The sequence below is a fragment of the Nerophis lumbriciformis genome, linkage group LG02, assembly GCF_033978685.3.
Source record: "Nerophis lumbriciformis linkage group LG02, RoL_Nlum_v2.1, whole genome shotgun sequence".
Classification (NCBI taxonomy): domain Eukaryota; kingdom Metazoa; phylum Chordata; class Actinopteri; order Syngnathiformes; family Syngnathidae; genus Nerophis; species Nerophis lumbriciformis.
The window spans coordinates 41,219,427-41,233,534 of NC_084549.2; the positions used below are offsets into that span (position 1 = coordinate 41,219,427).

Genomic DNA, 14,108 nt, shown 5'->3' on the forward strand with positions numbered 1-14,108 from the left:
AATTGTATTTTTATTTGTATTTTTTCTGACTTCTTATTACATCCAGCCATAGAATTATACATAAAAATAAACATATTTGAAATAATTAATTTTAAATGATCATAGTAATTCATTTAAAATGACCATATTTAATTATTAAAATAATTGCTTGTTTATCAACAACTTTAGCATTTTATTAATTACATTTTGAAGCTCTCAGAAGCCAAGTTATGTTATATTCCTTAATATTTATTTATGCAAGTTTGATGTATCTATTATCTAAACACAGTTTTGTTTACATATTTTCAGGATATATATATGCATATACGGTATATTACCAAATAGTAGCCCGGGCGTTTATTTCACAAAATCGATTTTGGAGACAGGCATTTAAAAGAAGCAGGCGGTTATTTGCACAAGGCTTTTATTTATTTTTGCACCAGCCGTTACCAGGCCATTATTTGGTTACAATGGTTACTGTCCAGTATTTTTTTTTGGTACAAAAAACTTTAAATGTAAAAGCTATTGTAAACATACAAACAAAAAAATAAGAGATCAACATGAGGTAGGCTATCAAAAGACAAGAGATCAACAAGGCCTCAACATGGCAGTAGTGCAACAATTGTCAAATAGAATACCAATACTAAAAATAAATAAACTTTTTAAATAAAGCAGCCTACCGGGAAAAATAAAATTATGGTACCAAGTACTCAAGTATAAAACCCACCATCAAAACAGAACAATAATACTGTCACTTAAATAAAATAAAGGCTACAGTACTCCAATTTTTAAATAAAGCAGCATACAGGAAAAATAAAATTATGGTACCAAGTACTCTATAAAACCATCAAAACAATAATACTGCAGCAAACGCAACCCCACTAGCATTTTAATCTAAATTATGCAAATAACAGCCCATGGGCGGCTATTTGGACATAGGCGGTTATTAGGAAGAGGCGGTTAATTCACAAAATGGGGTCAGATCCCGGGCGGTTATTAGGACATGGGCGGTTATTTGCCAAAGGGCGTTTATTTGGTAATATACGGTATATGAAATACTTGACTTGGTGAATTCTAGCTGTAAATATACTCCTCCCCTCTTAACCCCGCCCCCAACCACGCCCCCCCCCCCCCCCCCCCCGATCCACCCCCCCACCTCCCGAAATTGGAGGTCTCAAGGTTGGCAAGTATGTGACCAACATTAAAATACAGTCGCGTAGTAGGCCTAGCTATTAGTTAAAAACAAGGCAGAGGTATTTAACAAGTATATTTTATATTTTAGCCACTGTGACATTGCACACAGTTTGAACAGTAAGACTGTGTTTGAATATTTAATTAAGTGATTATTTTGTGTTCAACTAGATGGAGTCTGCGTACCGTACTACAATTTAAGAATCACTGCTGTAGATCACACGTACATAACAAGGTGGTAATGTTTCTATTTAATAACAAAGTCAAAACAACTAGCAGCTGAACTGTCCTCATTTTTAGTCGCCCTGCTGACACGCACACACATTGTCACGAGCCCTCTGGTGCACTCACAAAACTCCTTAAATGTAACAGCCAGGTCACTACAATGATTGGGAAAAAAAACATAAATGTACTTTACTTTGTCAGTTAATCTTTTAGGCGTGCAGCAGGAGAGAGTAGGAGAGGGCAGTATTGACAACTCTATTGAATGTTTCTTCCTACCTGAATGTTTTAAACCACACATCCCGTGTTCATTGATTTCTTTGGACTCATTGAGATAGCAAAACTAGAAAAATGTTGTAAAAGGCTAAAAAAAAAAAACACTTAAAAGGCACACAAAGTAGCACAGTAGCTAACAGCAGCAGTATGATGACTGAATGCGCACTGAGACAAAGCATATTTTTATTCGGCCTGTGGTTCGTAATTCAAAAATGTTGTATATTGAGCTGTTTGTAAATCGGGGTTCTACTGTAATGCTAAACAGCTTCAGCCATTGTAATGAAGTGAAATCAATTTACAGTGCTTTGCCCTCAAAACACTACCATTTTAGCTTGTAACATGCCTTATAACAAGATACAAACTTTTAGATAATAAATATTGTATCGAAAAGACTATAGTAGAATATAATGCTACAAACAATTACAGTAGTTTTATGAAGTAATGTAGTGATAATGTTCAGTATTTGTAATGTAGAGCAGACTTCTACAACATCTCCTGCCAGCTGCTTCTGCATCAAACACACCATCAGCAGCTTCTCCATGTTTTCATGGATAAATGTCCGCCGTTTAGATATTATTTTAACGTTCGCGGCTGTCTGGCGTTATTTACTCGTTCTGCCTCAGTCCAGTGCCGACTAGCAATGCTGCGCTCAAACTGCTTGGCCAAGTCAGCTTTACGCTTGGTCATGTTTTCAATGCTCCCTTTCTTTCATTTAAAGAGTATCATCCACTTCTTCTCAGCACTGTCCTCCACACGCACTTTCTACTCTTTTTTTCTTTAAAAAACAAAATAATGTCGATTTACAGCTATAAGCAATGGTAGCAAGTAAGACGGGATGTTTTGGTCGGGTCACGGTGACATTTGTCACGCCAAATAGCTGTTGGGAAGCTCGTAACCCAAATCTTTGCTCCCGACCTAAAGCATACCAATTAGCCAAAAGACAGCTCCTATCCCCCCAAAAAAACGTAAAATGAGGCACTCGTATCCCAAGGTACTACTGTTTTTAAGGATGTGCATTCCCCCGTGATAAGTGAGGTAATATACTGTAGAAGAGAGGTTTGGCATGTTGTCTTTTTGTTTACTCCAGGTCCCCAAACTACGGCCCGCGGGCCGAATCTGGCCCCCCAGCATCCAAAATCCGGCCCACAGGAAGTCCAAAGTTAAAATTTTTTATTTTTTTTTTAAACTTTCTTTTCTTATCCATTTTCTACCGCTTGTTAATCTTGGTGTTTCCTCGCCACTCAGGCAAATCATATTTTCTTATCGATAACGTGACAATGTTAAATGTTGATGAACATCAATGTTAATTGATGTTAAATGACAAAACGGATTATAAAGACAATGTATATATATATATATATATATATATATATATATATATATATATATATATATATATATATATATATATATATATATATATATATATATATAAATAAATATGTATATATACATAGTATATATATATATATATATATATATATATATATATATATATATACATACATACACAGTATATATATATATATATATATATATATATATATATATATATATATATTTATATATATATATATATATATACATATATATATATATATATATATATATATATATATATATATATATATATATATATATACAGCCTGGCCCCAGCCAAATTTTTTTAACCCAATGCGGCCCCCGAGTCCAAAAGTTTGGGGACCCCTGGTTTACTCCATACCCCTCTAAGGCCCAATCCCAATACACCCCCTTACCCTACTTTTTAGCCCTATCCCTAACTTTTGCGTGTTCCTGTGAAGGTAGTGGTGTCCCAATGACTCTTTGCATGTAGGGGTAGTGGGCAGTAGGGCGTATGAATCTAGCTCTTCAGAGTGAGGGATTTCAGATGCTGACTTGCTCAGGTAGGGCCAGAAAAAAATGCACTATTTCTGTAAGTTATATGATATATTACATGTTAGTTTGGAACGTTAGGTTGGAATGTTAGCTAGCCAGCCACACTAGCTAACGTTAGGCTAAAATACTAAATAATAGTACTAAAATACTAAAACTTTAAAGCTTGCGAATGTGAAAACCTTAACGTTACATACCTTCAAAAAATTCACAAGAGACAACAGTCGTAGATGGCAGCTTCTTCTCTGTGTAGTTCTTCATCAACCGAAGCATTATGAATGTAAAAAAAACAAATAAAACCAATCTCAGCCGTTAACTCCATTGCTGTCGGGTTCGTTGTGTATTGATGGGACTAGAGCAGGCCTGGGCAATTATTTTGCTTCGGGGGGCCAAATTTAGAGAAAAAAATGTGTCTGGGGGCCGGTATATCTATTTTTAGGAACACTATTACAAAACCTCACAATAATGTCTGATTGAAAGCTAAAAACATTATGACAGACCGCCTTAAAGAATGGAATGGAATTTGAAATGTTTTTATTGAATGAGACACCCAGAATGTACATGAAAATAAAGATGTGGGATTTACAATATTAACTATGAACGATAAAACACTGAATATTGACAACATATGAATGTCACACCCCCTGTCAATCGACATATTTTACAATCAAGCGAAACGCTACAAAAATGCAACAAACACAGCAAAATATGAACGCGAAGGGTAAAAAACCCGCCTACTATCTGGTACATCTGATATTTCACTAAGCTTTAGAACTTTGTTGTAAAAAATGTCCTTCCGCGTCTGTCCCTGACACCCGCATTTGAGGCTGGCCGCTCTGGAAACACTCTGTGGAAACGCTCCCCACCCACACTGCTTGGTGCCTTGTCTGAGCTGCTGTGACTTAGATTACCATAGTAACTAGGATATCAAGTAAAAGTGCAGATTCCAACCATTGAAATACTTTGTATAGTTCAAGACTTACGGTCATTTGAAAACATCACTGCACATCATAATGCCAGCTACAGTTTCCATCTTAAAGATCTTAAAAAAAAGATATTTGGGAATGTTCGGCGGGCCAAATTGAAAAGCTTAATGGCCCCGGGCCTTAATTTGCCCAGATCTGGACTAGAGGGTGTACAGTACATCGCTACTAAAGTTTCCCCACAGCAAGTCATTATTCCATTGCATGTGTTTCGAGAAGGAACAAGTCTGATTAAATCCACCTTAAACCCTCAGAACCCTAACCCCATCTCTCAGCTAAATAACACCTGGAAACAGTTTCCATAGCAGCAGTTTTATTTTGAAATTAAGAACCATGACTTACCACCGCTGCTGCCCACTGCTCCCCTCACCTCCCAGGGGGTGATCAAGGGTGATGGGTCAAATGCAGAGAATAATTTCGCCACACCTAGTGTGTGTGTGACAATCATTGGTACTTTAACTTTAACTTTAACTTTATATTTTGTTGACGTGATTGCTAAATTGTGATGGATTCCACCCATCTATCTATTTTCTACCACTTTTCCCTCTCGGGCGGTGGCTGGAGCCTATCCCAGCTGCATTCGGGCGGAAGGCGGGGTGCACACTGGACAAGTTGCCACCTCATTTAGCTCCCCTGAAAACATTCACACTCACATTCACACACTAGGGCCAATTTAGTGTTGCCAAGCAACCTATCCCCAGGTGCATGTCTTTGGAGGTGGGAGGAAGCCGGAGTACCCGGAGGGAACCCACGCAGTCACGGGGAGAACATGCAAACTCCACACAGAAAGACCCCAAGCCCGGGGATCGAACCCAGGACCTTCTTATTGTGAGGCACCAGCACTAACCCCTCTACCACCGTGCTGCCATGTGATGTATTTGGACTAACAAAAAGCTTGTTGAAGTGTCATATCATTAAGTTGTGAACGGTCAGGGGCGAGAACTTCACAAGATTTCCACTAGATATTTAGAATTCCTTTACATCACAACTTTTAACTGTTGGCCATACCTGAACTTATTAATGTCAACTTGCCAAGTGCCCAGCAGTAACTTTGCTACTGTTGTAGGGCTGGGCGATATGGCCTTTTTTTAATATCTCAATATTTTTAAGCCTTGCCACAATACACGATATATATCTCGATATTTTGCCTTAGCCTTGAATGAACACTTGATGCATATAATCACAGCAGTATGATGATTCTATGTGTCTACATTAAAACATTCTTGTTCTTACTGCTTTAATATATGCTCATTTTAAACTTTCATGCAGAGAGGGAAATCACAACCAAGTTAAAACTGTATTTATTAAACAGTTATTAAGCAGTGGCACAAACATTCATGTCATTTCCAAAACAGAAAGTGCAAGATTGTCAGAGACATTTTCAAACAAGCTATTAGTGCACTTTTGTGCATGATGTCACTAAGATGACATATCAAAACAACACTAAATTAAAGTGCACTTTTTGTACAGAACGCCACTTCAATAGTTTAAAACAAATAAAGTGCACTTTTGTGCATGATGTCACACACGATATTTCAATAACTGTCAAATAAAAATTAGCTGCATAATAGGAAATCAAATGGTTTATGTCCTTCGCTATGTGGTAGGTTCCTGCGGACGTTATCTCCTTCTGTTGTTGACTAATTTTTTCATATGTTGTTGATCTGTAAATGGTTGCTTCGGCATTTTGTGGTTATGGCACCGAACGGAGATGTTGACATGCGGAGTTTCAAGCACTCTTCATTCTCTAGCGGGTGACTTTTCAAATGATGCTACATATTAGCAGTGCTGCTACTTTTTGCAGCAACCCTTTTGCCGCATACTTGTTCGACATCTTCCCGCTTGAAGCCAAACCACCGCCAGACGATGGACCCCTCGCTGTTTTTCTTAGGAATTCATTCTTCCTTCATTTGTTACCAGATTCGCACCGTCTCTCTCTCGTATTACCACTCGCACCACTCCACTAGCATCACAGCTAATTTTACCCATGCTGCTACCTCTCTGCTCAGCGAGGGCGTATGACGCGACAGTATGTGACGTATGTAAGAAAGTGCGCTTGTTTTAAGTCTTTGTGAGAAGGAGAAACAAGAAAGAGTGAAAAAACGCCTCTAATGTAATGCCCGCAGCTAAAAGCAACTGCGTGAGAACGTATACTCGAATATCACGATATAGTAATTTTCTATATCACGCAGAGACAAACCCGCGATATATCGAGTACAGGTAAAAGCCAGTAAATTAGAATATTTTGAAAAACTTGATTTATTTCAGTAATTGCATTCAAAAGGTGTAACTTGTACATTATATTTATTCATTGCACACAGACTGATGCATTCAAATGTTTATTTCATTTAATTTTGATGATTTGAAGTGGCAACAAATGAAAATCCAAAATTCCGTGTGTCACAAAATTAGAATATTACTTAAGGCTAATACAAAAAAGGGATTTTTAGAAATGTTGGCCAACTGAAAAGTATGAAAATGAAAAATATGAGCATGTACAATACTCAATACTTGGTTGGAGCTCCTTTTGCCTCAATTACTGCGTTAATGCGGCGTGGCATGGAGTCGATGAGTTTCTGGCACTGCTCAGGTGTTATGAGAGCCCAGGTTGCTCTGATAGTGGCCTTCAACTCTTCTGCGTTTTTAGGTCTGGCATTCTGCATCTTCCTTTTCACAATACCCCACAGATTTTCTATGGGGCTAAGGTCAGGGGAGTTGGCGGGCCAATTTAGAACAGAAATAACATGGTCCGTAAACCAGGCACGGGTAGATTTTGCACTGTGTGCAGGCGCCAAGTCCTGTTGGAACTTGAAATCTCCATCTCCATAGAGCAGGTCAGCAGCAGGAAGCATGAAGTGCTCTAAAACTTGCTGGTAGGCGGCTGCGTTGACCCTGGATCTCAGGAAACAGAGTGGACCGACACCAGCAGATGACATGGCACCCCAAACCATCACTGATGGTGGAAACTTTACACTAGACTTCAGGCAATGTGGATCCTGTGCCTCTCCTGTCTTCCTCCAGACTCTGGGACCTCGATTTCCAAAGGAAATGCAAAATTTGCATGGTTGGGTGATGGTTTGGGGTGCCATGTCATCTGCTGGTGTCGGTCCACTCTGTTTCCTGAGATCCAGGGTCAACGCAGCCGTCTACCAGCAAGTTTTAGAGCACTTCATGCTTCCTGCTGCTGACCTGCTCTATGGAGATGGAGATTTCAAGTTCCAACAGGACTTGGCGCCTGCACACAGCGCAAAATCTACCCGTGCCTGGTTTACGGACCATGGTATTTCTGTTCTAAATTGGCCCGCCAACTCCCCTGACCTTAGCCCCATAGAAAATCTGTGGGGTATTCTGAAAAGGAAGATGCAGAATGCCAGACCCAAAAACGCAGAAGAGTTGAAGGCCACTATCAGAGCAACCTGAGCTCTCATAACACCTGAGCAGTGCCAGAAACTCATCGACTCCATGCCACGCCGCATTAACGCAGTAATTGAGGCAAAAGGAGCTCCAACCAAGTATTGAGTATTGTACATGCTCATATTTTTCATTTTCATACTTTTCAGTTGGCCAACATTTCTAAAAATCCCTTTTTTGTATTAGCCTTAAGTAATATTCTAATTTTGTGACACACGGAATTTTGGATTTTCATTTGTTGCCACTTCAAATCATCAAAATTAAATGAAATAAACATTTGAATGCATCAGTCTGTGTGCAATGAATAAATATAATGTACAAGTTACACCTTTTGAATGCAATTACTGAAATAAATCAAGTTTTTCAAAATATTATAATTTACTGGCTTTTACCTGTATATCGCCCAGCCCTATACTGTTGTATATTTGATGGTCGTGTGATGGGTGATGAGCCAAGGAGACGCCAAGAGGAATCGTCGAACAAAAAGCTTTATTTGTTTCAGCGAGCCTCAAACAGGAACTGCCGTTTCCCGGAGAAGGAGTGGGCCGAATCTCTTCTGATGTCCTCTCGGACAACTATCCTTAAAGGGGAACATTATCCCAATTTCAGAATTGTTAAAACCATTAAAAACCAGTTCCCAGTGGCTAATTATATTTTTCGAAGTTTTTTTCAAAATTTTACCCATCACGCAATATCCCTAAAAAAACCTTCAAAGTGCCTGATTTTAACCACCCGTCCATTTTCCTGTGACGTCACATAGTGAAGCCAACACAAACAAACATGGCGGAAAGAACAGCAAGCTATAGCGACATTAGCTCGGATTCAGACTCGGATTTCAGCAGCTTAAGCGATTCAACAGATTACGAATGTATTGAAACGGATGGTTGTAGTGTGGAGGCAGGTAGCGAAAACGAAATTGAAGAAGAAACTGAAGCTATTGAGCCATATCGGTTTGAACCGCATGCAAGCGAAACTGACGAAAACGACACGACAGCCAGCGACACGGGAGAAAGCGAGGATGAATTCGGCGATCGCCTTCTAACCAACGATTGGTATGTGTTTGTTTGGCATTAAAGGAAACTAACAACTATGAACTAGGTTTACAGCATATGAAATACATTTGGCAACAACATGCACTTTGAGAGTGCAGACAGCCCAATTTTCATCAATTAATATATTCTGTAGACATACCCTCATCCGCGCTCTTTTCCTGAAAGCTGATCTGTCCAGTTTTGGAGTTGATGTCAGCAGGCCAGGGAAGCTAGGGTTGATAGGGGGTTTAGCTCGCTCGTCTGCGGGAACAAACTGCCGCCATTGCTTGCCGTGCTAGCGAGATCCTTTGTCCCTGAATTGCTCACACACTCCGGCAGATTCAATGGGGGTCTGGCGGCAGATTTCTTTGACTTTATCGTTGGAAATGCATCTGCTTTGAGTGTCTCAGGAAATCCACACATTCTTGCCATATCTGTCGTAGCATAGCTTTCGTCGGTAAAGTGTGCGGAACAAACGTCCAATTTCTTGCCACTTTCGCATCTTTGGGCCACTGGTGCAACTTGAATCCGTCCCTGTTCGTGTTGTTACACCCTCCGACAACACACCGACGAGGCATGATGTCTCCAAGGTACAGAAAACAGTCGAAAAAACGGAAAATAACAGAGCTGTTTTGACCCGGTGTTTGAGAAAATGGCGGATTGCTTCCTGATGTGGCTCCGAGAGCGAATAATAGAAAGGCGTTTAATTCGCCAAAATTCACCCATTTAGAGTTCGGAAATCGGTTAAAAAAATATATGGTCTTTTTTCTGCAGCATCAAGGTATATATTGACGCTTACATAGGTCTGGTGATAATGTTCCCCTTTAAAAACCTTTTACCCAAAGACCCCCACTCATTGTAACTCTAGCCTTGGGGCCGGACAGTTTGGACAACACTCAGTTTGTTTGTACAAATGCAGACAACACCTGGGCGTTGTCACTTTGCTCAATCGAGTCAGTTGACCTCCAAGCACTGATCTCTACTCCTACCGGGGGGGCTCTTACCAAATGTCGTTATTGTGTTTGCACTTCCTCCTAAAACCCAACTGCTGCTGTCTTTTAAAATTCTCCAATGTCCTGGGGGTAAAGCCCCCTCTCTGGAGCGCTTGTGCTGGACATGTGCACTGTTGACCTCAGTAGAATAGTCCTCTAAAGGATTCTGTGACCAAATACAAATACATGCTCCTGCCAATCATATAAGAAAATTGTACATGATATTATTCACTTCATTACTTAAAAAAGAAATGGCTGCCAGAAAAGTGTTTTTCCAGGTGTAAGAATTGTGTACTGTATCTGAACCGCAGTAAGGCAGCAATAAGAAGATTTGTTTGTTTTCAGGGGAGCTAAAGACTTAAGTCCCAGACAGATGTTTGATGCAGCATTCTTCAATATTCCTCCAGTTAAATCCATTATTCTTCACCGTTTGCTAATAACCATGAGCACGTAATCGGTTGAGAAGGGTGTGTTTCGGCCAAAAGGAGAAGAATGAAGGTTTACCCTTTATACAACCATGAGATTGAGAGTATTTACTGTATACAAGGAAGCTATGTATAGTGCCCCACTTGGGTCCAAAAGCCTCCGAAAAAAGCATGATTGTGCCCCTTCAATAACTGGCTTTATAGTAGTCAAATGTTATCATTCATGATGACATTGTGTGCATCCTTGCAACGTGAGCAATCATGCACATTTTAGTTATGCTGCAGCCAGCTAGCATGACATGGATTGCCTACAGGAGGTTCCGGGTGTCAGGTCTGCTCTGCAGGCAGTGTGTGTCGTGGTAATGACGTCTCAGCAGCCATGTCAGAACACATTAAATGAGTAAAATGATGGAAAATATTATAGTATGTCCAGTTTTTTTTTTTACTGGTCAAACATCAAATAAACTGTCCCCCCCCATAATAGCACATATTGTCTGTTCTCAATTGAGTCACACACATACATTATGTCATTATTTGGGCTGTGAAAAATAACAAGTTGATTTATGTGTTTAATCACAACCAATTATTGCATTATTCATATGTAGTTGCAGCTTAATTAAGCAATTTATTTTGAGCATACATGCTCCTTTACCTTAAATGCGGTCCTTAAATTGTCATATGGTCAGTGATCAAGTCAATGCATACAAAGATCAGTGAGGAGACTCGGACTCGTGTGCTCTGTGTTTTCAAAATACACACTGATGGGAATATAGATAATACTGTTAACACATTTTAAGCAAATAAATGATGTATATTTGATTTTAAAACATTTTTTAAATATTTTGTGTATGTCATTCTGACAATAAAATTGCATTTGTGCAAAGGTTTGTGGTGTTTTTAAGGTTAATTTAAATTATGAAAGCAAATAGTTCACTGTGATTAATTCTGACTACCGGTAATCACGAAGTGTGATTGATCTGATTAAATAATAATCATTTGACATTACTAGTAATTATCAAAACAATTGTAAAATAGTTTGCTTTATGAAACAAAAACTAATAAGAATTCCTCATAGAATGGAGAATGAGATAGCTTTAAAGAAGAGGTTTTATTTCAACTCTCATTGGTCGTATGCAATATTGGACGTGGAATATTTGATATCTGAATAGTCCATTATGCAGACTTTGAGGTTCATTCATTATTAGTTGACACCCTATCTTTTAATTTAGTGCCTCTTTAAATTATTGCCTCATTTATTATCGAGCCAGCTTTACTGAAATCCTTCTTTAGCAGAAATGATTTGACCTAATGCTGCAATTAGTGATGAGTTCTATTTATACTCTGCTACAGCAGAAGAGCATGCATAAATCCTTTCATTCAATGTACAGTGCATCCGGAAAGTATTCAGAGTGCCCATTTTTTTTATGTTACAGCCTTTTTCCAAAATGAATTCATCTTAGGAAGGTGACCAAGAACCCGATAGTCACTCTGTCAGAGCTACAGCATTCCTCTGTGGAGAGAGAAGAACCTTCCAGAAGGACAACCATCTCTGCAGCAATCCACCTATCAGGCCTGCATGACAGAGTGGCCAGATGGAAGCCATTTCCTAGTAAAAAGTTTAGTCTCAGACCATGAGGAACAAATTTCTCTGGTCTGATGAGACAAATATTGAACTCTTTGGCGTGAATGCCAGGCATCATGTTTGGAGGAAACCAGGCATCGCTCATCACCAGGACATTACCATCCCTACAGAGAAGCATGGTGGTGGCAGGCTGGCAGCATCATGCTGTGGGGATGTTTTTCAGGAGTAAGAAATGGGAGATAGAGGGAAAGATAAACGCAGCAATGTAAAGAGACATCCTGGATGAAAACCAAACGCTTATCATCCAACCTGATGGAGCTTGAGAGGTGCTGCAAAGAGGAATGGACCAAACTGCCCAAATATAGGTGTGCCAAGCTTGTGGCATCGTATTCAAAAAGACTTGAGGCTGTAATTGCTGCCAAATGTGCATCAACAAAGTATTGAGCAAAGGCTGTGAATACTTATTTCCATGTGATATTGTATTTTATGCTTAAATACATTTTCAAAATAAAATAAACACTTTTATTGCATTTCGGAATAAGGCTGTAACATAACAAAATGTGGGAAAAGTGAAGCGCTGTGAATACTTTCCGGATGCACTGTAAGTTTATGTATTTATGGGGACTGTGCGTCAAGAATGTGGAGTATACTCATTGTGGTTATTTTTTTTTTTGCTTTCAGGTTGAAAAGGAGTCAAGAGGAGGGACATTGTGAGACTCGGTGTGATGACACCAGTGGAGATGGAGATGGAGATGCGGAGGCTGGAGGCACGGACGAGCCAGAGCCTGAGGTGGAGCCCGAGTCCTCTTCAAAATTAAGCATGTGCGGCTCGGTGTGCTCCTCCCCTGGCAGCTGCTAGCAGCACATCAGCTCACGGGTGCAGGATGAAGGTCTCTCTGTGCCATGCCTGTCATACGTTCTCTCCTCTCTACTTTGCAGTAGCCACAAGGAGAGGAAAACACAGCGGGGGGGGGGGGGCAGCTGCCGCACTGCAGGACCCAATTATTATGATTTTTTCAGTAGCATCATTCCCGGTAAGGCAAAAATGAAGTGGATTCTCCACCTCCTTGTCTGCTCTTCATTACGCTCTTATTTCTATGCAACGCTTCACCTCGCATGACAAACAAAGTATCACCCACTAGGAGGTTAAGCGGGCCACTCCACAGAAGTTGATGACATCCTGAACAATAGCTGTTCATGATATTTGGTGGTTTTAGCGGGGAAGGCATCCTATCTCTTCCACTTCAAAATCATGCTGGGATAACTGAATAATTCAGCGCACGCAGGCAGTTTTACAATTTTGCCTGTCTCTACTTCACTCCTCCTCTCAGCCTCTCTTACGTCACGTGCGTCACAATTCAGCAATTGTGTGTCTTTGTGTGCTCTAATGCAACACCTGCAAACCATAGTAACACCAATATTCCAACGATTAGCCCACTATAGTTTATGAAATAAAGTAGTGCATTGATGAACGTTTTACCTTAACTGTGTTTGTACCATCATAAATATGCAGTATTTCATACGTAGGCAATTCCATTGAACTAGTGCCATTTGCTCTCGAATAAACTTCTTTCAACTTTTCAAATCCTCTAATACAGTGATTCTCAAACTGTGGTACCTGTATTGCTAGTGGTACGCTAAATATTTAATTCATTATTTAAGTAGTGTTTCATTTTACCATATTCAAACACAGTGTTACTGTTCAAACTGTGTGTAATGTTACAGTGACCAAAATATTAAATATACTTTATAAATAAAACCTGCAAATTATTTACCACTTGCCAAGATTTAAAATGTTATTTCTAGAAAGAGAGTTATTTTACCTTACTTATTTTTAGTCATTGACTAATCTTAATTTTAGCATGAATAATCATATTTGTTCTATAATTAGTTTAAAAATGTTAAAATTGAGAAAATAACCATGAATAAGTTTAAAGTTAAATTAAATAAGATATTTTGTTTCCCCCACATAGAAAAGTGTGTTTAAAGATTCTACAACATCTCGAGGATGTCTAATTCCCTCCATCCATCCATCCATCTTCCTCCGCTTATCCGAGGTCGGGTCGCGGGGGCAGCAGCCTAAGCAGGAAAGTCCAGACTTCCCTCTCCCCAGCCACTTTGTC

At 39.5% G+C, this 14,108-nt stretch overlaps 1 protein-coding gene across 4 annotated transcripts in view; it reads left to right on the forward strand.

Annotated features, from left to right (window-relative positions):
- LOC133607810 (serine/threonine-protein kinase 32C-like) overlaps positions 1 to 13,786 on the forward strand; it is a 186,347-nt gene extending 172,561 nt beyond the window's left edge. For 2 of the 4 annotated variants that reach the window (XM_061962787.1, XM_061962813.1), the window contains one exon: positions 12,667 to 13,786. In XM_061962787.1, coding sequence (XP_061818771.1) covers positions 12,667 to 12,844 — 178 coding nt within the window. In that variant the 3' untranslated portion in view covers positions 12,845 to 13,786. Of the gene's footprint in view, positions 1 to 11,836; positions 12,383 to 12,666 lie in introns of those variants that run through there. The other 2 variants (XM_061962795.1, XM_061962803.1) reach the window with 2 other exon arrangements.
- Positions 13,787 to 14,108: the final 322 nt, after the last annotated feature.